The sequence below is a fragment of the Loxodonta africana genome, chromosome 14 (genome assembly GCF_030014295.1).
Source record: "Loxodonta africana isolate mLoxAfr1 chromosome 14, mLoxAfr1.hap2, whole genome shotgun sequence".
Taxonomy (NCBI): domain Eukaryota; kingdom Metazoa; phylum Chordata; class Mammalia; order Proboscidea; family Elephantidae; genus Loxodonta; species Loxodonta africana.
The window spans coordinates 31229168-31255780 of record NC_087355.1 but is presented as its reverse complement, the minus strand read 5'-3'; the positions used below and the strand labels follow the sequence as shown (position 1 = coordinate 31255780).

The following is a 26613-nucleotide window of genomic DNA, read 5'->3' as shown; positions in this document are numbered from 1 at the left end:
GGGCCTTTGTTTGATTCTCGGTAACAATTGGTACAATGCCAGCTAGGTACTAAATTATTCTTGAATGTGATCAGTTTGATGTTGGGTAATAAATATTGCTGCCAGGGCTCAGGCAATGCACAAAATAAATCTATGCCTGATCTTTACTTATCAAACGTCACCACAATCAATGTAATCACCACGCCCAAATGAAACACATCTGTTCATAGGAAATGTCAGCGTGTGCTTCTGAGTACACAGTCAAGGGTAGAAGTTGCTGTCTGGGCTCGAGACTCAGAACCTGGATTCTACCTTGTGAAGGGCATGTCCTTGAGTGCCTACTTACTGTCTCTAAGCCTCAACTTCCACATTCGTTAAATAGGAATGTATGTAGACAGAATAATGGCCGAATATGGCCTCATCCTAATTTCCATGGCAAATAGGACTTAGCAGATGTAATTAAGAGGAGCCCTGGTGGTGGCGCAGTGGGTAAGAGCTCATAATCAAAAGGTTGGCAGTTGGAATCTACCAGCTGCTCCTTGGAAACCCTATTGGGCAGTTCTACTCTGTCCTATGGAAACCCAGGTGGCATAGCGGTTAAGTCCTATGGCTGCTAACCAAGAGGTCGGCAGTTCAAATCCGCCAGGTGCTCCTTGGAAACTCTATGGAGCAGTTCTACTCTGTCCTATAGGGTCGCTATAAGTCGGAATCGACTTGATGGCAGTGGGTTGGGTACCCTGTCCTATAGGGTTGCTATGAGTTGGATCTTCAGCTGAGAGATTATCCAGGTGGGCCCAGTGCAATCACAAGGGTCCTTATAAGAGGGAGGCAAGAAGGTCAAAGGCAGTAAGAGAGGATGGAAGTAGAGCTCAACATGTTGCAGAGCCAGGAGCCAGGGAACGTTGGCAGCCTCTAGATCTGGAAAAGCGAAGGAAACAGATTTTCCCCTAGAGCATCCAGAAGGAATGCAGTCCTACAGACCCATTTTAGACTCTGACCCCCAGAACTGTTAGAGAATGAATTTGTTGCTTTAAGCCACTAAATTTTGGTTATTTGTTGTGGCAGCAATAGGAAACTAATACATAGTACATTAACACCTTCCTTGCAGGGTTGTATGAGGATTCAATGAAAACAGCTACGTAAGGATGTAACCCAGTGCCTGATACATAGAAAGAGTAAAATAAATGCTATCATCGATCTATAAAGCTTTACCTTAAATACCACCCCAGCTTTTCTCCCTGCACCCTCTAACTTATAGTCAGTGGACTCAAAAAGTGGGAAAACAGCATTGTTTCTCTTGGCTGCTTTATGCCAAGCAGGGCAGGACAGCAGAAATACCAGGGACAGGCTGAAATCAGCCACGTGCCTGTTACCTCCCTGAGCTCTGCCACCAAACCAAAAAACCAAGCCCGTGGCTGTTGAGTTGATTCTGAGTCATGGCGACCACAGCTTCCTACAAAATTTCAGAAAAAATGATAGTGTTTAAGACCAGAGGGAGGAAGCTAGAATTTATAAAGCAAGGAACTTTACATGTTATAATGTCTACAATAAGCCTGTGAGGCGGGGTTCCCAAGGCTCAGAGAGGTTAAGGAAGAGCTAGTAAGACGTTAAATTCAGACTCAAATCTGTCTGTCTTAATTAAAAGTGCATAATTTCTTTAGACTTTATACTAGAAAAGGAAGCATAAATTTCTGTCTTGAAACGCGTGTCTGGCTTTTTAAAGGCACATTGAATTATCAAATAATTATCCATACTCATTTCGTGCAGAATGCTGTCCCAAGTTCATGATGCAACGATATTATTGCTTGGTGTCCACCAAGTGGTGTCTGCCACTTTGCCAACTCTGCAGGGCAAGTAAGAGTAGTAGTGGTAGTAGTCATAAAATTCATTATTGTCTCATAATGCACTTTTACAGTTTTAAAAGCACTTAAAAAAATGTATCCTGATTCTTTCAGTAATTGTGACTCCTGAAAGGCAAATCTTATTACCCACTTATAAGAATTCTGAGATTCACAGACTACTTTGCTCGAGGCACACATCTAAAAGACATTCCAGAAGCCTGTCTCCTGATTCAAAATTTTATGCCCTGTTCATTGTTACACTGGTCTTTGGAAGTAACCTTCCTTTCCATTTAGATCTGAAATGTGATTTGCACACTACTTCTAGCAGAGTGCCTCAGCTGGCTTCGTTGGCAGATGTACATTTAGACAAATGAGCCCAACAAGAATGTGCTAAGTTCCGGAGCTATTTCGAAAGCCAGGCCTTTCTATGCTGCACATGAAGCTTCCACAGAGGGAACTGGAGATTGTTTCTAAGGGGTTTGGAGTCACGTTTTTCAGAAGGTCAGTGTGTTTTATAGCCTGCTTAAAAATCGGAATCCGTGTAATAGCTACAAATTCTTCACGTAATTTAATAGTAGACTCTCTTATTTTCAGTTGTAACGGTGAAAAAAAGAAAACAAACCATATTTCTCTTTGAAGTTCTTTTGTGCAAACATAGTAGTTTCTCTTCTGTCTCCAAGCTTGGTAGCCAGAATTAATACATTTCCAGAAATTTTTCTGTATACAACAGTATCCATTCGTTCCCACAGCCTTGAGATAATTACACTTCAGCCAATTCCCTTCTTTTGTAATTATTTACCAGTTCCCTACCCTCTTATAGGGTCACTATGAGTTGGAATCGAATCGACGGCAGTGGGTTTGGTTTTTTTTTTCTACTGTCTTACTAGAACATATGTAATTACTCAAATAATACAGTTAGCACTCCCTTCTCTTTTTGTCTAAGTTCATACACTTTTTAAAAAATGTGGATAAACTGTTTAAAAAAAATTTTTTTTTTAAAACTGTTTAGAGAATTCCTAATTCTACATTACTTGTTAATGGCTGTGTTATCGTTATGGTCCCATCAATGTTTCTTATACATTTAAATCTTCATTTTTTAAAAGCTATTTTGAAATTCTAAATGCTCTGAATTTTGTGTGTGGTTTCATCTTGAAAATAGGGTCATGTTTCCAGTCTTCTCCTCACCCAGTTATGCTGTACATTCATTAATACAAACTATCTGATTTCTGAGCACTTTTATTGCTAAAATTTTTCATTAAATTGATGGTTAAATGGTAGGACTAAAAAAAGATTTTATTTTTGCTACATGTATACATACATTTTAGCTGGTCACAATGATAACATACTATCAGAGAAGCACATTATAAGTGCGCCACTGTGTTTCATGAATTTTAAGATGGATTTTTTTTTTTACCTTTCACCATTCCTGAAATTGAGATGTTTCCCACAATCAGTGTGGTAAGAAAGCTTAGTTTAATTAACAGTGCTTCCCCTGCCCCCCTTAGTGGCAACTACTTAACATTTTTGCTATGAATAATAAAGTCCTTTGTCTCAGACCCAGGAGTCTCCTGTCTTCTGCCAACATCCATGAAGCTGTGGCAAGCTCATTTGTTAGCTTGCAAGCAGAGTAAAATCTCAGACTCTTCACAGTTCTTAACCCTCATATTATCAAGATTCTGGATTTCGTGCTCCTTCATTCAATATTGATTTCCAAGGAGATTGCCAGCAGTAAGAAAGGTACTATTTATCCATTGAATTGTAAAGCATATAAGTGGAGGTGACCAGTACAGTGTTGGGATATTGAGGTATTTGGCATATGAGTGGTATTAAAGATATAAATTTGGAAGAGGTAACCTAAGAAGAACATGTAATATAAGTGCTGTGCTGGAGCCAGCACACCCCCTTGCAAGGGTCAATTATGTGCATATCTTCCCAACTCTCTGTTCAGTGACTTAGTGTTGGTAGCTGGCCATAGTGAGAGTATTTACACCAAGAAAATCAAGTGCCCTTCTTACCCCACAAAATTTGGTTGTTATCAGCATATCGCAGAGTAAGGCTGTCTTTGTTATTAAGTGCATGGAATACCACAATGCATGGTTTTAACAAACAAATTTATTTTCTCACAGTTTAGGGATGCTAAAAGTCTGAATTCAGGGTACTGGCTCTAGGGGAAGGCTTTCTCTCTCTGTTGGCTCTGGAGGAAGGTCCTGTCTCTTCAGCTTGCTTCCTAGTTCCTTGGAGATCTCCACGTGGCTTGGCATCAACATTCCCCCATTTCTGCTTGCTCACACGCTTGTTTAATCTCTTTTATGTTTCAAAAGAGACTGACTCAAGACACACCCTATGCTAATCCTGCCTCATTAACAAAGATAACCCATTCACAAATGGGATTATAACCACAGGCATAGAGGTTAGGATTTATAACACATACTTTCTGGGGACACAGTTCCATCCGTAACAGTGGTATAGCTGAAAAGTAAGTGTGGCAGTTTCCTTTCTGTATTTTTTCCTGTGAAATGTGGTGTATAAAGGTACTTGTACCATTGGCTTGCTTAGAGGATTAAATGAGAGAATCTGTATAAAACATTGAATAGTCTTGTTATGTATCATATTTAATTGAATCTAATGTATTGTCAAATTGCAGATACAGCACTACCATTACCATGGCCTGAGGTATTAATACAGGTACCATTACCTGTATTAAGAAAATTAGAAGACTGATCCCAGAGGTCCAACATCCAGAAAAGAGCTCAAGAGAGAGAGAAAGGAGGAATCAGAAAGAAGGAAATCATCAGTGAAATAATTCAAGGAATTTCCCCAAACTGAGGGACATGATCTCCAGATTGAAAGGGCTCACTGAGGGCCCAGAGAGAGGCACATATTTATGAAGTTCAGACCATAGAGGCAAAGAGAAGATCGTACAAGTTCCAGAGAGGTGGGAAGTCACATTTAAAGGAAAAGGAATAACGTGGCTTTGTACATCTCCACAGCGAGACTGGAAACTAGAAGGCAAACTAGCCAGGGTCGTCATGGATGATAGAATTATTGTCTTCTTTGTGGACCAAGTCAAAGTCTGTAAAGTCTCTAATACATCCTGTTGTACCTGTATTGGAAGCCCTGGTGGCGCAGTGGTTAAGAGCTTTGGCTGCTAACCACAAGGTTGACAGTTGAATCCACCAGGCACTTCTTGGAAACCCTATGGGGAAGCTCTACTCTGTCCTATAGGGTCACTATGAGTTAGAATTGACTCGACGGCAACGGGTTTTATTTAGCTATCTGCTATGGGCATTCAGAAACTGATTGGACCTTCTGAGTGCCTGGGTAGGACCTGTTGACTGTGGCTTTTAGGGTAAGGTGGTCTGGATTATAATATTGACATTTTCAGTTATATTCTCTTGGGTTGATCAAATTCTCAAGAGAAGAATCTTTCAATCTCCTGCTTTCAGGGTATAGGGCTGGAACCAAGGAAAAGTAAGTTGAGGATCTCAGCATTCATGTGAACTGCTTATGAATTTCTCTGCTTTCAGGATGAAATCTTCACCCTCAAATGTACCTACTATCCTCTTCTGAAGAGATTTTCCAGTTTTCTTCTCCTTTGAAGAGCAGGGAGGTAATTGGGACCTAACTCCTTCTTAAATAGACTTTCAACCAATCCTCTTGTTTTGAGCCTCACTTTCTTTCCATATCCACAGATACTTATTGCTACCAAGTCCTGAGCTTTTGGGAAGCTCTGCAGTGTAAATTAGCTGCTTCTTGGCTTTCCCCACTGCCAGCTTAGCATTCAGCTTTCTCATATCTGCAGTGTCAAGTATCATTATGTATCGCCTTTCGTTCTTTTTTGCCTTTGTGATATTATCCCTTTACTGTGATTTTAGTAGGATCAGGAGGGAGTAAAAATAAACGAATGTATGCAATATGCCATCTATATCCCAAAGCTGCTACTGTTGTTGTTGTCATCGAGTTGGCTCCAACATTATGTACAACGGAATGAAACGTTGCCTGGTTCTCTGCCATCTTTACTATTGTTGCCATGTTTGAGTCCTTTGTTGTGGCCACTTTTTGAGTGTCTTCCAACCTAGGGCGGCTCACCTTCCAGCACTATATCAGACAATATTTGGTTGTGATCCATAGGGTTCTGACTGGCTAATTTTTGGAAGTAGATTTCCAGGTCTTTCTTCCTAGTTTATCTTAGTCCGGAAGCTCTGCTGAAAGAGCTTCCACCATGGGTGGACCCTGGTGGCATCTGAAATACCACTGGCATAACTTCCAGCATCATAGCAACAAAAAAGCCACCACAGTGTGATAAACCAATGGGTGGTGGTATTCCAAAGTACTACCCCCTAGTTTTAGAGATGAGGAAAGTGAGGCCAGAGAAGCTTAAGTGAGATGCCCAGGATTGTGTAGGCATTTTGAGTTGGATGTGGGTTTGTTGAGTTGCATTTTGGTAACAGTGGCACAAATTATTGGCTCATCAGCCCTGTCCCCGATCAATGGTCACTCCAGCCTACACCATTTCTGCAAGAGGAACATTAGCACTCTGGAAAACTAACCATCATTGCAGGGTTGAATGGCCCGTAAGACACTGAATCACTAATTAAAATTTTAAAAAATACTGTTAATCACTTAATGGTTGAATCTACATATCAGCAATACAGTTTATACTCTGTAGTAATCTTAAGGGTAGGTGAAAAGATGAAAACACTTGAGAACAGTGATGGTGAAGAAGACAGGAGTAAACGGGCCTGTGGCCCTCCTCTGTGTTCTCCCCTTCCCCCCAGCTCCCATAATGTAATTTGATAAATACACAGAATCCAACATGGTTTAAAACAGAACAGGGAAGATTAAGTGGTCTATGGCTTTTCTTAACATAGCCCGAATCAATAATGTGAGATGGCTTCCTGTTAACGCTCAGGAGTTTATGTGTCTGGCTTCCATTAGCGTTAAGTACTTTCCTGCCAATGCCTGTTTTTATACATTTTAAAAGTTTATTTCAGATTTACAGTTACCCTTTTAGATAGCTAAGAGAGTACAAGAAGTTGGCTGTTAATATTTTCTTAAGCAATTAAATGTTAATTACTTGACACTAAATCAAATACTTTTCCCAAAACTTGTTCCTGATTTCCTGGACCTTCTAACCCTCACTGTGTGTGTGTGTCTGTATGATTCTAACTCACAGTGACCCTATAGGACAGAGTAGAACTGTCCCATAGGGTTTCCTAGGCTGTAATCTTTACGGGAACAGATTGCCAGGTTTTTCCTGTGGAGCAGCTGGTTGGTTCCAACCACCAGCCTTTTGATTAGCAGCTGAGCGTTTAACCATTGTGCCACCATGGCTCCGAATATGTATACACGTACATACATACATATATATGCATGTTTATGTAGTCTTCCACAGTTTGAGCATCAAGAGACTGTCTTTGGTCCTGGATTATGAGAACTTTTCAAAATTGTAGTATCAAGTGTTAAACAGCTTCAGTTGTTTGACCAATTAGAACCAGAACTGCCCATAGACCCAGGTAGGTTTGCCAGATTTAATGAACAAAACATACGGGACATTTGAGTTAGATTTGAATTTCAGATCACAGTGCATAGTTTTTAATATATCCAATGCTAATTGAATGAGGCATCCCGTATCTTATCTGGCAGCCCTAGACCCATGCTACTGGGGGCTACTGCACTACGCCCCTGGCTTTAGAGGCTACCCACCATTGCCTCTCCTCAGGGTAAGTGGTCCTTGGTGCCAAATGGACATGCTCAACCAGACCCATACCCTTGTTGTAGACCTACTTGTGACTCTAAAATCTCCTGCCTGAAGAATAGCTGTCTCTAGGGCTTAGGGTTACACTCAGAAGGACTGTTCTGGGGAAAAGTCTATAGTCCTTTTGCGTGTGACCCTAAGCTCAAGGTATGGCTAAAAGGTGTCTGATAGGAAAGGGTGGATAGCATTTGGATATGTGGCTAAAGTGTCCACAGGTCCCAGATGGATGTAGGACAGAGTCAGGGGTGCAAAGAGAAAGCCAGGGCCTCCATTTGTACTCTTGCCCCAGGCCCCACAAATGTGAGGGGTGAGCTTACTTACAGAGGACTTCTTGGTCTCTACACTTTTGTGTGTGTGTGTGTGTGTGATTTCTGCTGGCTATCAGAGGTATAGAATGAGGGCAGAGTGTAGAAGTTGCCACTTATAATGTATGGCTTCAATTGTTTAATTTGCTTCAGTTGATCTACTTTGGGGGAAGTCTATTCCTTGTAGAAGCTTCATCGATGGATGGGTATTTTGAAAAAAGGAAAAGAAAAAAAAATCTGTGTCAGCATAACAGCAACAACATCACGAAGTAAACCCAGTGTCTCTCTCTCTCTCTCTTCTGTACCGAGCCTTTTAGGTGATGGTTCAGCTGAATGCACCCAGGTGCTCTGTTTAAGTGCTAGTCATTCTCCAGGGATATCTCAGAGTGCTGAAATATAAGCTTTGCACATTGTAGAAGTAACACAGCATGATTTGTAAGTACAGATTCTCTGTCAGAGAAAAAAAAAGTAGAAGGAAGTCACAAGAGAAAAGCACGCTTTTGTGGAGATATCATACACTAGTTTGTTTATAGTATAAACAGTACTTATTTAACTTCACAGAGAAAATTCGGCTAATAATTGCCTAGGGCTCGGGATTGCATGAATCTACCAACGCTGGTACATGCCAGAAAGGGATTTTTTAAATGGCTTGTTGGATCAGTTAAGATTGCATTTGGCTTGCATGTGAGAAGAACCCAACTGCAGTGGCTCAAGAAAGTCAGGCGTCTATTTTTCTCCGGTAAGGAGCTCCGTATAAGAAGCTCTGTGATGCCACAGAAGACCCAGGTTCTTTCTGCCTTCCTACTGTGCCACCCTTGGCTCTTGGCTTTCTTCCTCTTGCTTGCAAGATGGCTCCTGCTTCTCTAGGCAGGAAGGGTAAGGCTGAAGGGCAAAATAATATTGCAATTTCTGTTCATATCTACTGGGCATTCATATGTCAGAGAGCCACCCCCAGCTTTAAGGGAGTCTGAAGTGGCAAGTATTTCAGTGGGGCACATTTCTACCCCAAACAATATTCTGGTTCTCTTAGAAAGGAAAATAGGAAAGGTGGATATTGGGCAGGCTATTAGCCATCTCTGCCACAGAGGCAAACAAGTATATAAACTCTTCAAAAAACAACATACCTAAAAAATCCATTACTATAGTATTTCAAATAGATACAAATAGAACAAATAATAATTCCAACCACCACTTATTATTTTTTTTAAAAGGAAATATAGCAAAATTTTAATTGTAAAATCTTGAATTGGGACATATGCCTGTTCCCTGTACAATTCTTTCAACATTTCTCTATGTACACAATTTTTTTAAATAATTTTTATTGTGCTTTAAGTGAAAGTTTACAAGTCAGTCTGTCACATATAAGCTTATATATACCTTACTCCATACTCCCACTTACTCTCCCCCTAATGAGTCAGCCTGCTCCCTCCTTCCAGTCTCTCATGACAATTTTGCCAGTTTCTAACCCTCTCTACCCTCCTATCTCTCCTCCAGACAGGAGATGCCAACACAGTCTCAAGTGTTCACCTGATACAAGTAGCTCACTCTTCGTCAGCATCTCTCTCCAACCCATTGTCCAGTCCCTTCCATGTCTGATGAGTTGTCTTCAGGAATGGTTCTTGTCCTGGGCCAACAGAAGGTTTGGGGACCATGCCTACCGGGATTCTTCTAGTCTCAGTCAGACCATTAAGTCTGGTCTTTTTATGAGAATTTGGGGTCTGCATCCCACTGATCTCCTGCTCTCTCAGGGGTTCTCTGTTGTGCTCCCTGTCAGGGCAGTCATCAGTTGTGGCCAGGCACCATCTAGTTCTTCTGGTCTCAGGATGCTGTAAGTCTCTGGTTCATGTGGCCCTTTCTGTCTCTTGGGCTCATAGTTATCGTGTAACCTTGGTGTTCTTCATTCTCCTTTGATCCAGGTGGCCAACCACCACTCATTTCCAAGTGCTACTTATGTGCCCACAAATCACTCCATGGTTTGAAAGACTGTCTCCCCAGGTGTTTATCTCTATATGATAGACCTGAGAATCAGCTAGTCAGAATTTACCACATTATACAATTGCCTTTTTGTTATAAAAACTGGATTGTTAGCAGATACAATACACCTCAGGTTTTAAAAAATTTAACCCTGAAAACTAAAACGACACTATTTATTAAGTGCATGGTGTAATAAAAGCAATGCAAAGATGAGCAAAATGATCCTTGTCTTCTTGGAGCTTATGATCTGGTCGGGCTATATGAGACTAAACTTCACGGAAAAGACACTGGAGATATGCTTTACATAGAGTGCAACAGTATGGAGATAGAAAACATGGAGCCACTTCAGGTAAGGAAGTTATGGGTAATTCAAAACCGTATTGATGGCATTCTAGTGTGTCGTCTACTGGGGGGTGCAAACAGTTGGACTGGCTGCTAACTGAAAGGTTGGAGGTTGTGTCTATCCAGAGGCACCGGGAAAGAAAGGCCTGATGATCTACTTCTGAAATCAGCCAGTGAGAACCCTATGGATCACAACATTCCAATCTGCACCTGATCCCATGCCCCATGACCAGGCAGGTTGTCCTTTGTGCACGGGGTCACCGTGAGTCAGGGCCTACCTGATGGCAGCTAACGACAAGTGCTGTGTATGAGCACTCTACAACGTGAGCTGAAGGCTAAGCCACAGTTACCACGTAGTTTCCACTTAACATAGAAGCCCTCCTCACTTGCACTCTTGGATGGTTTATGAAATGGAAGGCCACTTTGGGATGACACATGCATATAATCAAAGACAAAGACGAATAAGGAAAGAACTTTGAAAACAGAGTGCTAAACGCTAATAATTAAGTTGTTACAGGAACTTCAAATTTCTGTGGATACTTCTGACCTTTGCGTAATTTAAAACGTTTCATTTCACTGAAAACAATGTGCTATCCTCAATCCTGGACTCAAAGCAGCCACGTTCTTGTCACATGGAACCCTTTCCAATTTGCCACCTAAAAAATCCTCGCTTTCTGTGAAAAGACAGGATTACATAAATTTTCAAGAGATTCTTTGTCATTTTCACCTGCTTCCAATCTAGTTACTGAAAATAACAGAAGGTATTATTTCGGTACTAGAAGAAGAATATAAAGGGACAAAAAGAGCCTTTGGCATTTCTAAATAACACCTTCCAGTGTTTTCTACTCAAAAAGTACATAAAAGCAGGTACTTGTGGTGGCATAGAAAGGGCAACTACACTGCCTCAGAAGAAACTTCTGATTTTATGAATAACTTGATGGGAAAGCAAACGCCGGCCGGGTTCTCGCCGCTAAGCAGCCTCCATGGTTGATTCTATCTCCTCGCCGAGCTGCTCTTCCTCTTCCTCCTCCGGGTCCGATTTCCAGCCTGTGCCCGTGCCCGGGCGTGCCTAACCCACCTCGCCTGGCGCCGCCCGCCCGCGCCGACGTGGCGGAGCGCACAGGTCGGCCGGGTCAGGTGGTTGGGTGACGCCCCGAGAAAGCGCTCCTCTCCGAGGGCGGGCGGCGCCGCGGCGCCCGACGCCTCCGGGGGTGGGGACTTCGCCAGAGTCGCGGGCGGAGCGGAGCGCGGAGGAGCGCGGCGCGGCGCGGCGGACGACCCGAGCCAGGACGGGCTGCAGGCTGCGGAGGCGCAGAGGACGCGAGGCGGACGGCTGGAGACATGGACCGAGGCGAGCAAGGTGAGGCGCTGGCGCCCGCCGGCACGGCGGCTCTCGGGTGGGCACGGGGCTGCATGCGGCCCGGTGCCCGACCAGGTGCCCAGTCTCAGTCGCCCGCGCCGTAAATTGCATCTCTTCGTTCCGGATCCGGCATCGCGGGTGGCTGGGGCTGGAGGAAGCGGCGCTCACGGTCGGAGCTGCTGGGGCCGCGCGCGCGCCTGTGTGTGAGAGTGTGTCAGCGTGAGTGTGTGGAGGTTTGGGGAGTGGCGAACGGGCTGGCGCCGGGCTTGCAGAGCCGGGGATGCAGATCGTGATGCGCTTTGGATGGAAAGCTGCGCGAAGGGAGTCCAGAACAGCCGAGCTCTTGTAAGTGATGGTAACTGAGAACCGTGGGTCATTTCTCCCCTGAAGATGGGAATGTGATCCTCTTCTCCTGATTCACTTAACTTATCTATTTCTAGTTAAGGTGATTAGGATTTTTAGTGGGGTTTGATCCTGTGGCCTTGGTTTTGGACGCAGGTATTTATTAGATGAAGTGTCCCGAAATTGTGGAGTGGTGTTTGTGCGGTTATTTGGAGGACAGGAGATATTCTTTAATAAGGACCCTCTTTTACCCATCGAAGTGCAACCCCACAACACAAAATCCGTAGTCTAATTTACTGTCATCTCATAGCGACTCATAGCCGCGACCCTAAAAGACAGTAGAACTACCCCATAGGGTTTCCAAGGAGCGGATGGTGGATTCGAACTGCCAGGTTAGCAGCCAGGCTCTTAACCACTGCAAATTTACCATTTTTTTTAGATGCATTTGTTTCTTAAATAGGAACTCAAGTGAAATTGCCCCAAGTGGAATCATTGTGTGAGGCAGATGTAGCAATAGTAGAGCTTGCTTCATCCTGTCTTTGCTGTTAATAACCCAGTGATTGTAACAGAGATGTATGACGGGATTTCAAAGAAGATAGGTAAATGCTAAAAAAAGAGGTGACAGTTTTAGGTACATTTTTGGGAAGTCAGGATAGGAATCACCTGTGTTGGGAGCTCTGATAACAACATTTATTTCTTTGCTTATTACCTTCCAGTATTTGCTTTCGATACACACGTGTTTTTAGGTAAACACAAGCGTATTCCATATATTTTATTTTGTATTTTACTTTTGATAACTTGTATGATAGAATCTTTGGAGCCTTCCAATCCTTCCTCTTCTCCCACCCCTGAAATTAATCTCATACTTAACATATGAGCACTTATACTGTAAACATATATAATATATAATAAATATGGTATGAGTACATATGTGTTATACATGTATATGTCTATGCACACACACACAGACACCCTCACAGACATACATGAGTTATTATTATCTAGCTTTTAAGCTTCTCGCGGTTAGAAATGTTCATTTTTGCTCCTCATTGGGTAACATGGTGATTTGCAAATAGTAAACAGGAAGCTTGTCATAGGTCCTATATCTATTTTTAGGAGAAGGCTTAGGGACCACATGTGAGCCAGCATTTTGCATATTTGTATGCTTATATGTCTTACATTGTAGTCATGTTTAACATAATATTTTTATAGTGATACTTGCCAAAGTAGATGAAATAGCTGTTTTTGACTTAGGTGAATAGAGTGACTGATTTTATTAGATTTTGTATACCAGCTGCTCCTTGGAAACCCAGTGGGCCAGTTCTGCTCTGCCCCATAGGGCTGCTTGGGCCGGAATTAACTTGGCAGCAACAGGTTCGGTATTTGGTTTTGTATTGTACCTTGGGTGATAAGAGTGATAGTCATTAGTACCTCAGCAGTATTCCAATTTGCTAAGATGCTGTGTTGTTTTTGTAGGACTAGTTTTCTTTTTTGGTGTCTAATTCTAAGGCTTATTTTATAAATTTTTTGGCTGATAAGAGAGGTCTTTTCTGTCTCTAGTTTTCAGATGTTTTCTTTGGTCAAGGTATTTCTTAGTACTGTTACAAAAAGAAACCCAAATCATTGCCTTTGAGTCCTTCTGATTCACAGCTACCCTAGAGGACAGAGTAGAGCTGCCTCATAGGTTTTCAGGGAGCAGCTGGGTGGATTCATATTGCTGACATTTTGATTGGCAGCCAAGCTCTTAACCACTGCGACACCAGGGCTCCTTGTTAGCACTATTAGTCCCCGTTTTTAATTGTCGTTCCTTGAGGGCAAGGGATATGCATCCTTTCCATGTGGGGAGTATGGAGGATTCAGTTTAGAATTAAAGATGAGTCAGTCACCTGCTTTGAGAAGGTCAGCTGGCCCTCCCCTAGCTTCTGTGTTGGAACCCTGTGACGCTTTCTTATACTTTCAGCTCTGTCGGCCTGGAATGCCTTTCTGCTTTGTTTCTCTTTTCATCAGACTCTGAGATTAGTGAGGGCTTTGCCTTTTCATCTTTATGTTCCCAGGGCACATGGTAGGTGCTCAGAAATGTTTATTGACTGCCTAAGATGAAAGGGAAAAGGGCCCAGGAGCACCTAGCTTCCAGCTGGTGGAACCCGTGATCTCTGTTGTCCCTCCAGGCCTGCCTCCTTCCTCCCACTCCCTCCTGCCCTCTTTCCCTCTGTTCTCCAGAAGCAGAATGCTGTGGTTAAGTAGAGGAAGTTGAGGGTGAGTTTATATGTAAGACCTTTGAACTGGTCACTCAGATGAATCTGTAGCGAGACTTGGCTTAAAGTGAAAACAGTGGAACCTGGCATTTTAAACCTGCGTGTTTACTAACAAACCTTGCTGGCTGAAATAAGATGTAAAATGCTGAGATTTTCTCTTGTGATTTTTGTGAAGTGTTTAGAACTAGATTAGACAATTTTAGGATTTGTTTAACTTTACTTTTTAATCTGAAGGGAGTTTTGTTCCTTTTGCCTATCCCTTAGAAAAAAACTCTCAGATGCAAAATTAAATGCCCACCTTTTGTTTTAAATGCATTTCTCTATTTAAAATGTCCCTTTAAACCTTTCTTTTATGAAGTTGTTAAAATTTATCCTTTGGTACGAGTTTAACAGAGTTTATAAAGTTTAAGAATAAACACAGAAATTTTCCTTGTTTTTTCCAACTCTTCTGATGTTCTTGAATATCAGGCCTACTGTGTGTCATTGTCCACCATCTGCTATACCCAGATCTTATATATAGTACTCTGCCCATATTTGAGAACTCGATAAAAGTCAGATGGTCTGGAATACCTTAAACTGCATAGTGTCCTCAGAGTTTCTCAGCATTAAGACAGCACAGCGCATTTAATGCGTGTACTGTTCCCTACTTTGAAAGTGCAGTGTGGCATGCTGACTAGAGCGTACATTGTGTAAAAAACCTCCCGACTGGGACTGAGTCAGTATTTATGCTTGAGTTAAAAAAAAAAAAAAAAAAATTTATTTTTTACCATCTTATGTTTGTTAGTAATAACTTTTACTTGAGCACCGTTATATTGAAGTGAGGAAACACTGGTGGTGTAATGGGTAAGTGCTACAGCTGCTAACCAAAAGGTCAGGTGTTCACATCCACCAGGCGCTCCTTGGCAACTCTCTGGGGCAGTTTTACTCTGTCCTATAGGATCACTATGAATCAGAATTGATTCAGTGGCAACGGGTTTATATTGACGTGACAGCCACCTAGCATACCATTAAGCATTTTATCTGTGTTTGTATTTAAAAAAAGAAAAAAAAAAAACCCAAACTTTATTATTTTAAGAGAAGAGGGAAAGCTGCTGGGGCTGGAAAACTGGGGAGAGAGAAGAACTACAAGAAAACAGAGCAATGCAGTAATATATCAGTATCATTTCAGCATTGCAACTATGCTTTAGAAATAACAAAAATGTGAGATACGTTATTTAGTTAAAAGCCAAACAAATGTATAGATGAATTGATGAGTTTCAAGAGTCTGCTCACAAATCTCTGGGCCCCATCCGCCCATGCTGTTGATTTCTCTGGTCAGTAGTCTCTCCCTTTGCTTGTGGCGCTAATGTCTTTGTTAGCTCCTGCATTTGTTTTTATATAGCAGCCTGCCTCATCCCTAGGGGAAAAGCTGAGTGTTGGGGGGGGCTGTGATCTTTTATTGAGATCTCACAACAGAATCATCTATGCATGCAGTAAAAACAAATATTCTCATAGTTCAAAACAAAAAAGAACCTCACTCCACTGAACTGCAGTTTATTTTATTTTCCTGTTGGGGTTAATTATTTCTGCTGGAATTGTTGACTGTTGTAAAAATCTCTCTTACAGACCTTTCCAAGCTTTATTTAAACTGGATGGGAACAGCAGTACTGAGGTTATAACCTTGGGTGTATATTTTCGTTAGAAAAATGTCCAAGGGATTTAAATGTTTAGTGGAGGTATTAAAAAAAAAAAAAAAAAGAATGAAAAAATGCTGTTTGATACCTAATAGTGGTTGTTCATTTTAGGAAAATCAGAAAATACAGATAAGGAAAAAGAAAATAACATTGCCTATAAACCCATTTTGAAAAATCGCTATTGATTATACGATGTATTGGTGTATTTCTGGCCATGTATCCTTTTAAATAGATTGCAAAATAATAGCTTATTGAATATCCCATTTTATAAAAAAAAAATATATAAATTGCCTTTTATTTACTTTTACTCAATATATTGTTTATACACACTTCTCCAACATTGTTTCAACTAGCGTCACTAGGTAGTTAATGCATATGATACAAAATTCAAAAGGGCTAAAAGGTTATGAATGGTGAAATCACCCTCCATCCCTATCTTCAAAGCTGTTCCCTCTCCCAAGATGCAACAGTGTTACTAGTTTCTTATCTATCTGGAGAGATTGTATGTATGTATGTATACACATGTACACACACATGCACATGGGTGCACACACATTCATACAAATATGTGTGGGTGTCTATAAGCTGTAGCACATAAATTGTTTAACATCTTATTTTCTTCATATAAATACAGTATATGTTTTGGAGATCATTCACTATCCTGCTATATCGAGCAGCTTCATTTTGAATGGATATAGAATGGCCTATTTTTAGATATACCATCCCAACCCATTGTTGTCAAGTTGATTCTGACTCATAAGGACCCTGTAGACCAAAGTAGAACACCGCTCAGGGTTTCTGAGTCTGTAAATCTTTACAGAAGCAGATTGCCACATTCCCCCCACCCCCGCCGGCACAGAGGCTGGTGGCTTTGAACCTCAGACATTTTGGTTAGCAGCCAAGCACTTTAACCACTGCACCACCAGGGCTCCTTAGATGTACTGTAATAAGCAATACGTATTTGACTTGTTACCTATTGATGGACATTATATTTTGGTGTTAAAGCTACAGCAAATGTATTTGTATGCAAGCCATTCCATAAATATGTCAGTATGTTTTGTAGGAAGAATTCCTAGAAGAATATGACTGTTCGGTTTTGATAGTGCCAAATTGCTCTCTGTGGAAGTGGTGCCAATTATACTTCCACCAGCAATGTGTGAGCGTCTGCCTTTCTGCACCACGCAGCCAGGGTGTTGTCATGTATGTTTTGATCTTTCTTATAAGAGAAAAGTGGTTGCTCAGTATATGTATATATATTTTTTGTACGTTTGTCTTAAATAAAGATGGTTGTATTTCTTTTGGTATGTTTAAGATCTGTATTTTATTTTCTGTGTAATGTCTGCTCAGATTCTTTGCCCCTTTTTCTTTTGTGTTGTCTTTTTATTCTTGATTTGTAGAATGTAGCCCTCTGTCCATGATATGATTAGTTGGAATCGACTTTACAGCACTGGGTCTGGGGTATATTCCCTACTTTGTCATGCCTTTTTTGACTTTATTGTGATTGTTTTCCAAGCAGAAAGAATTGATGACTCAGATGTTTGTAACTTTTGATCATTCCTAGAAATACCTTCTTCCTTTTGAGTTTGTTTTTATGGTTTTATTTTATATTTAAATCTTTCATCCATCTGGGATTTATTTTGACATAAAGTATAAGGTATGAATTTTAACATTCCCCCATCTCTATGGCTATCTCATTGCCCGACGCCATTCATTGACTAATGGATTTTTCCTCTACTGGTTTGAAATACAGTGTCATCGCATACCAAATTCCTGTATTCTTTTCTATTGTTATGTCTGTCTGTTCATTGCCAGCAACCAAACTATGTAAATTTTTGTAGCTTCATAATATGTAAAAATGTCTGGAAGGGCTAGTTTCCCCTGATTACGCTATTTTTTTTCCCCCTCAGAATTTTCCAGGCTTTTCTTGCCAGGTTTTATTTCCAAATGAACATTAAAATCAACTCGTCTAGGTGAAAATTTGACAGGAATCATGTTGGCATATCTTCCTCCCTCTCTCTTTTTTCCTCCTTCCCTCCCTTTGATTAGAGTTGGTCTATTTCTTTACTGAATTCCCCATATGCATTTATCATGGTCGTACTATATATATACATACAGTTTTGTATTTTGACTTGGAAACTATTAGATCATAAAAATTTGACCATATTAAAAAAAATCTCCCCGAGCTATAATTTTTTTATGAGTGCACCGTTGCACTATTTGGATGTTGATTTTAACCTTTTCTCTGCTGCACTATGGCTTGCTTTCCATTTTTGCTATTATAATAATGCCTTAAGAGAAATTATTTTTAGATAAAGGAGCCCTGATGGTACAGTGGTTAAGAGCTCAGCTGCTAACCTGAAGGTTGGTGGGTCTTACCCACCAGCTGCTCTGTGGGAGAAAGATGTGACAATCTGCTTCAGTAAAGATTTACAGCCTTGGAAATGCTGAGGAGCAAGTCTACTGTATCCTGTAGGGTTGCTGTGAGTTGGAATCAATGTGGTGGCAAGGGTTTTTTTTATTTTTATTTTTTTATTAAGATGAGTCAAAGGATGTGACTATGTTTAAGGCTTTTGATGCCTCTTGCTGAATTGTTTTCTGGAAAACATACTTGCCATTGCCTTTAAAAAAAAATTATGTACTTTATAGGTAAAAAATACCATGTCTTCATTTTAAATTTCTTTGTTTCATAGAGAGGTTGTAGATGTTATTAGCCATATGTATTCCCCTCTCGAGATTGTTTATGTTATTTACCCACTTAAAAAAAATTTAGTCATTTTTTACAGTTGGAATCTTAGTGTGTTTTTGTCTACTTATTTGTTCTCTCTATATCACCTACCCATATTAAACATTTATGTTTTGTGGCAAATATTTTCTTTTCATTTTAGTTATGTTGGTTCTTTTAAATCTATTTTTACTAAGAAAATACAGTATTAAGAGCAAACATTTTCTAGATGACATTTTTGGGGGTAATTTGCATGGCTTTGAGTAGCTTTTTTTTTTTTTTTTTTTTTGAGTAGCTTTCAGTTCTTCTCTGTGTCTTCTCCCTCTCGACACTTTTGTCATCAGTGGTAACGGTAGTTTCCGGGCTCTTATATGCTTTGATTTACACGCATGGTGAATGTGTTTCACGTTGCAGCTACACAAGTGTGTGTTACTTTTAAAAATTACACAGTGTGACCTTGATACATTTTTGGACTGAGAATTTTTTTCACAGGCTCAGCTTTACCCATTGTATTCTGAGCTTTGTTGTGGCATTGTGATATGGAAAAGGAGCTTATCATCCCATCGTGAGGGCTGAAGGAATAAAATTTCCTTTTATCCAACCAACTAGGATCTTTACTTGGCTAGAAATAAAGTGTCAGAAGAAGAGACTGCCTTTTTATATTTGTATCCCAGCCCTCAGTTCAAATGTGTATGTAGTAGGTACTCCATAAATATTTGTCATATTGCACATACAGTAATTGGAAAGATTTCTAGAGTAAATAGGTTCCAATGGGATTAGATAGAAAAGGCCAAAAATTAGGAGAAGGATATGGTTTGGCAGGGTGACAGGAATGTATGTACCAAATGTGCTTATAGATTTATACATAATCACTGAAAATCTGTTCTGTAAATAGAAGCCAAATTGGTACTTCTGAAGTGTGTCTGTAAGAATGTGTGTGTGCACATACAGAGATAGAAGAAGAGACAGTGTTGGTTAAATTTTTATCCTGCAAAAGATATTGGATATAAAACCCATTGCCGTCGAGTGGATTCCATCTGAAAAACAACCCTATAGGACAGAGAAGAACTGTCCCATAGGGATTCCAAGGCTGTGACCTTTGTGGAAGCAGACTGCCACATTTTTCTTCCATGGAGTGCCTGTTGGGTTCGAACTGTCGACCTTCCAGTTAGCAGCAGAATGCTTAGCCATTGCGCCACCAGGGCTTCTTTATATTGGACGTAAACCCAAAAAAACCAAACCCGTTTCCGGTGAGTGGATTCCGACTCATAGTGACCTCATCGAATGGAGTAGAACTGCCCCATAGGGTTTCCAAGGAGCACCTGGTGGCTTCGAACTGCCTACCTTTTGGTTAGCAGCTGTAGCTCATAATCACTACACTACCAGGGTTTGCATATTGGACATAGTGTTTACTAAATACTTTCATAAATGAGTTTTATTTGCTGTTGAATCAGAGTTAGTTATTTGCATTTCATGTGTCCGGCACTTAGGAGACGTGGATGGGCGCAATACATTTTAGAAAAAGTTTTTTTCAAATATAAATTGATAAGGGCAACAGTGTGTTGTCACTAGGGCGAGGGGTATGTCGAAACTAGTGAAAAACGTCAACAGAAATTCTGTAAAGAGGGGAAAATGCACACATTATGACTATTTGGGACATTTAGCAAAGGGAAAACCAGTGTTGCATCTCTGCTGTATCCTGAGGGTATCACTTTATTGGAATGATGATGATGATACCACCTAACCTTTGCCGAGCTCTTACTACCCTTTAAACATATTATCTCATTTGAGTCTTTCACTGCTACAGAAAGGTAGGACTGGTGTTATTCCTTTTTAGTTATCTAGTACTGCCATCACAGAAATACCATAAATGGGTGGCTTTAACAAAGAGAAATTTATTCTTTCACAGTCTAGTAGGTTACAAGTCCACATTCAGGGTGTCAGCTACAGGAAAAGGCTTTCTCTCTTTGACAGCTCTGCAGAAAGGTCCTTGTCTTCAATCTTCCCCTGGTGGAGGAGCTTCTCAGGCGTAGGGACACCGCCCCCCGCCCCCCCAAGGTCCAAAGGACACGCTCTGCTCCTGGTGCTGCTTTCTTGGTGGTACGAGTTCTCAGTCTCTTTGCTTGCTTCCCTTTCATTTTGTCTCTTGAGAGATAGAAGGTGGTGCAGGCCACATTCCAGGGAAACTCCCTTTATCTTGGATCAGGTTGGTGACCTGAGTAAGGGTGGTATTACAATCCTACCCTAATCCTCTCAAAGTCAAATTATGATCACAAAATGGAGGACAGCCACACAATACTGGGAATCATGGCCTAACCAAGTTGATACACACATTTTTGGGGGGACATAATTCAATCCATGACAGTTTCCATTTCATATCCAAGGAAACAGAATCTGAAAGACCATGACTTCCCCAAACATACTCTGCTGGATAGGGAGAACTCTAAAAAACTTCATCCCAAACCTATTGCCACTATAAGAAGAACCTAGGGCCCAAGAAAAGTTTAAACTAGGCTTGCTAACCAGCTTAAACGGCTGGAATACTCCATACTTTTGAGAAAGGTTTTCCTTCCAACTAGTTAAAACAGAGTTGGAATTAGAAGGGATAAACCTTCAGCCCTGCATTACAATTATTTAAGTTTTTCAGTTGGTGTTTTAGTAGGTCACTTTTAGTAATACTGTTATTACTACTTGGAAACCTTGGTGGCTTAGTGGTTGAGTGCTATGGCTGCTAACCAAAAGATCAGTGTTTGAATCCACCAGGCGCTCCTTGGAAACTCAATGGGGTGAATCTACTCTGTCCTATAGGGTCACTATGAGTCGGAATCAACTTGACAGCAGTGGGTATTACTACTGCTAACGGTACCCACACCAACATTTGTTGAGTGCTTTCTGTATGCCACGTTCTGCTCTAAATGCGTTTCATGTATCATTTGAAAAAAACCTTCACAGCAAACCCTGTGAACAGATGTTCATATTTCCCCCACCTTACAAAGGAAGAAACAAGGCATGGAGAGGCGAGGTGCTAAACTTCTCCAGGGGCACGTAGCTTGGCAGAGACAGATTTGGGTTTTAAACCTGCAGTGCCTGGGTGCAGAGTACATGTTTGTACCTGCCATATTTTACTGCCTAAAAGTTACGTACAGTCTCATTTTTCCTTTCAAAAGTGTTGTTCAAAAGAGCAGCCTGGCTATTGGCTGTTGTAGCAACTGTGGAAGGGCAGCACTAAAGAAGTGTACTTACACCAGAATCTGGCCTGTGTGTCTGTGCTTGTGTGTCAGAACTAATTATAAATGCTGAGTGCAAGGAAGTCACATCTGGGTTCCAAATTTGGCTTTTTCATTTTCTGGTTATGGGACCTTGGATATGTTGCTAAACCTCTCTGGGGCTGATAATACCTCAAACATTTGTTAAAATTTGTGATAAGTATTATCTGGTAGACACTTGGTGCTCCGTAGTACTGATTCTGAGACTGAATATTAGCTATTTCTGTAAATGCTAACTTAGTGGTTCCCAATTGAAATTGAACATTTCAGTTTTTTTGAAACAAACTTGGTAGGATGATGCCCTCAGCTCATGAGTCCGTTTGTAGAAACAACTAGGCTGCTGCTATAGAGAAGTGAAGGTAATAAGGGCTGCACAACCTTGACTGAAGAGAAAGTGAGCAACTCTGGCCGCAGCCATCAGAAGAGGATTCACAAAGTAGATGACCTTTGAACTTGGTGTTGAAGGCTAAGTAGGAAACTTTGTAAGTGGTGAGAGAAAGAAGAGTGAGAAGGGGATTTTTGAAAAAGATTGAACATGCGCAAAGGTACAGAGGTGTGAAAGGACAACAAAGTATTAGTGAATCCTCGAAAATTCCTGTGGCTGGAGTTTAAGGTGTTGGCTAGGGGACTGTGAAAGGTCTTGTGCACTAGGATCAGGACCTGGGACTGTGAAAGGTCTTGTGCACTAGGATCAGGACCTGGGACTGTATTCTGTAGGCAGTAAGGTGGTAGGTGTCTGGAGTTTAGTTTTGGAAATAGGATTTTGACAATTGAATCGAAGGTACTGGTAAACCAGTTGGGGTCTGTCCCTGCATTCCAGGCCAGAGGTGAGAGGAGGTGATGGAGGGAGGCTGAGAGACCTCTGGGTTAGTCTGGATCTGATGTGGAGGTGCTTGGGGAGCCTGAGGAAAAAGAAGATGAGATAAAGGCTTTCAGGTTGAGTGAAAAAGGAACTGGAATAGAAAATACAGAAGGAGGAACAGAATGGGGGAGGGAGATAATGAATTTGTTTTGGGGTGTGTCAAATTTGAGCTCTGTTCTAGCTATCCAAAGCTGCATAACAACCACCCCAAAACTGTATGGTTTAAAACAACAGCATTTATTATGCTCACAGATCTGTAACTTGGGCAGGGCTCTCTGGGGACAGCTTGTCTGCTTCACTCAGCATCAGCTGGGGAGCCCTGACAACGGGGCCTGGGATCCTGGAAGTTGCACTCTCTCGCATGTGGGCAGTTGGTGCTGGGAACGCACAGACAGCTGAGGGTCCTTGGGCCCCTGTTTCTAGTATATGGTCCCTCCTGTAGGGCAGCCTCAGAGGGTCTGGACTTCTTGCATGTTAGTTCAGGACTCCCAAGTTGGAGTGAGTCCCAAGAAAGAGGCCAGAGGGAACTATAGCCTTTTTTTTTTTTTTTTAATAATTTTTATTGTGCTTTAAGTGGAAGTTTACAAATCAAGTCAGTCTGTCACATATAAGCTTATATACACCTTACTCCATACTCCCACTGACTCTCCCCCTAATGAGTCAGCCCGCTCCCTCCTTCCAGTCTCTCCTTTCGTGACGATTTTGCCAGTTTCTAACCCTCTCTACCCTCCTATCTCCCCTCCAGACAGGAGATGCCAACACAGTCTCAAGTGTCCACCTGATACAAGTAGCTCACTCTTCATCAGCATCTCTCTCCAACCCATTGTCCAGTCCCTCCATGTCTGATGAGTTGTCTTTGGGAATGGTTCTTGTTCTGGGCCAACAGAAGATTTGGGGACCATGCCTGCCGGGATTCCTCTAGTCTCAGTCAGACCATTAAGTCTGGTCTTTTTATGAGAATTTGGGGTCTGCATCCCACTGATCTCCTGCTCCCTCAGGGGTTCTCTGTTGTGCTCCCTGTCAGGGCAGTCATCAGTTGTGGCCGGGCACCATCTAGTTCTTCTGGTCTCAGGATGATGTAAGTCTCTGGTTCATGTGGCCCTTTCTGTCTCTTGGGCTCGTAGTTATCGTGTGACCTTGGTGTTCTTCATTCTCCTTTGATCCAGGTGGATTGAGACCAATTGATGGATCTTAGATGGCCACTTGTTAGCATTTAAGACCCCAGATGACACATTTCAAAGTGGGATGCAGAATGTTTTCGTAATAGAATTATTTTGCCAATTGACTTAGAAGTCCCCTTAAGCCATAGTCCACAAACCCCCGCCCTTGCTCCGCTAACCTTTGAAGCATTCATTTTATCCCAGAAACTTCTTTGCTTTTGGTCCAGTCCAATTGAGCTGACCTTCCGTGTATTGAGTATTGTCCTTCCCTTCACCTAAAGTAGTTCTTATCTACTAACTAATCAGTAAATAACCCTCTCCCACCTTCCCTCCCTCCCCCCTCCCTGTAACCACAGAAGTATGTGTTCTTCTCAGTTTATACTATTTCTCAAGATCTTATAATAGTGGTCTTATACAATATTTGTCCTTTTGCCTCTGACTAATTTCACTTGGCATAATGCCTTCCAGGTTCCTCCATGTTACGAAATGTTTCACAGATTCGTCACTGTTCTTTATTGATATGTAGTATTCCATTGTGTGAATATACCATAATTTATTTAACCATTCATCCGTTGATGGACACCTTGGTTGCTGCCAGCTTTTTGCTATTGTAAACAGAGCTGCAATAAACATGGGTGTGCATATATCTGTTCATGTGAAGGCTCTTATTTCTCTAGGGTATATTGCGAGGAGTGGGATTTCTGGGTTGTATGGTAGTTCTATTTCTAACTTTTTAAGAAAACGCCAGATAAATTTCTAAAGTGGTTGTACCATTTTACATACCCACCAGCAGTGTATAAGAGTTCCAGTCTCTCCTCAGCATCTCCAGCATTTATTATTTTGTGTTTTTTGGATTAATGCCAGCCTTGTTTTTTTTTTGTGGGATTGGAATGGAATCTAATCGTAGTTTTAATTTGCATTTCTCTAATGGCTAATGATCGAGAGCATTGTCTCACGTATCTGTTAGCTTACTGAATACCTTCTTTAGTGAAGTGTGTGTTCATATCCTTTGCCCACTTTTTGATTGGGTTGTTTGTCTTTTTGTGGTTGAGTTTTAACAGAATCATACAGATTTTAGAGATCAGGCGCTGGTCGGAGATGTCATAGCTGAAAATTCTTTCCCAATCTGTAGGTGGTCTTTTTACTCTTTTGGTGAAGTCTCTAGATGAGCACAGGTGTTTGATTTTTAGGAGCTCCCAGTTACCTGGTTTCTCTTCATCATTTTTGGTAATGTTTTGTATTCTGTTTATACCTTATGTTAGGGCTCCTAACGTTGTCCCTATTTTTTCTTCCATGATCTTTATTGTTTTAGTCTTTATGTTTAGGTCTTTGATCCACTTGGAGTTAGTTTTTGTGCATGGTGTGAGGTATGGGTCCTGTTTCATTTTTTTGCAAATGGATATCCAGTTATGCCAGCACCATTTGTTAAAAAGACTATCTTTTCCCCAATTAACTGACAGTGGGCCTTTGTCAAATATCAGCTGCTCATATGTGGATGGATTTATATCTGGGTTCTCAATTCTGTTCCATTAGTCTATGTGCCTGTTGTTGTACCAGTACCAGGCTGTTTTGACTACTGTGGCTGTATAATATGTTCTAAAATCAGGTAGAGTGAGGCTTCCCACTTTTTTCTTCTTTTTCAGTAATGCTTTACTTATCTGGGGCTTCTTTCCCTTCCATATGAAGTTGGTGATTTGTTTCTCCATCACATTAAAAAATGTCATTGGAATTTGGATCGGAAGTGCATTGTATGTATAGATGGCTTTTGGTAGAATAGACATTTTTACTATGTTAAGTCTTCCTATCCATGAGCAAGGTATGTTTTTCCACTTATGTAGGTCCTTTTTAGTTTCTTCAGTAGTGTCTTGTGGTTTTCTTTGTATAGGTCTTTTACATCTTTGGTAAGATTTATTCCTAAGTATTTTATCTTCTTGGGGGCTACTGTGAATGGTATTGATTTGGTGATTTCCTCTTCAATGTTCTTTTTGTTGATGTAGGGGAATCCAAGTGATTTTTGTACATTTATTTTATAACCTGAGACTCTGCCAAACTCTTCTATTAGTTTCAGTAGTTTTCTGGAGGATTCCTTAGGGTTTTCTGTGTATAAGATCATGTTATCTGCAAATAGAGATAATTTTACTTCCTCCTTGCCAATCTGGATGCCCTTTATTTCTTTGTGTAGCCTAATTGCTCTGGCTAGGACCTCTAGCACAATGTTGAATAAGAGTGGTGATACAGGGCATCCAAGTATAGCCTTTTATGACCTAGCCTCAGAGGTTACATGGTGTCTCTTCCACCTGCTTGTTTTAGTAAGGAACCAGTCATACAGGCAAGCCCATATTCAAGGGGAGGGGAATTAGACTCCAGCTCTTGGTGAGAGGAGAAAATGTGGACATGTAAAAACACCACCAGGTCCTTGTGGGTGGTCCATGAGGACAGGTTCAGGAGGTAGTTAGGATGGACCATTTGGATTTCTAAGGGAAAGAACTGGGCAGGATATCAAGATTTGGGAGATCTTAAAAACCAGTTGCCTTTGAATTGATTCCGACTCATGTTTTAGAGTAGAACTGTGCTCCATAGGGTTTTCTTTTTTTTTTTTTGGCTTTAAAGAACAGAAATTTATTTCCTCACAGGAAATAAGGCTAGAAGCCCAAATCCAGCTGTCGGCCATGTCACTTCGTTCTGTGAGCCTCTCTCCTAGTTTCTGGTGTCTGATGGTGATGGTTGGTGTTCCTTGGTATTCCTTGATGGTCCTTGGTGTCTCTTTTCTCCCA

General features: G+C 41.2%; 1 protein-coding gene across 1 annotated transcript in view; it reads left to right on the top strand.

Annotated features, from left to right (window-relative positions):
* The first annotated feature begins 11349 nt into the window (after positions 1-11349).
* Positions 11350-26613, top strand: part of TPD52 (tumor protein D52) — a 242260-nt gene continuing 226996 nt past the window's right edge. The window contains exon 1 of the mRNA XM_064267865.1: positions 11350-11559. Coding sequence (XP_064123935.1) covers positions 11541-11559 — 19 coding nt within the window. The 5' untranslated portion in view covers positions 11350-11540. The remainder of the gene's footprint in view (positions 11560-26613) is intronic.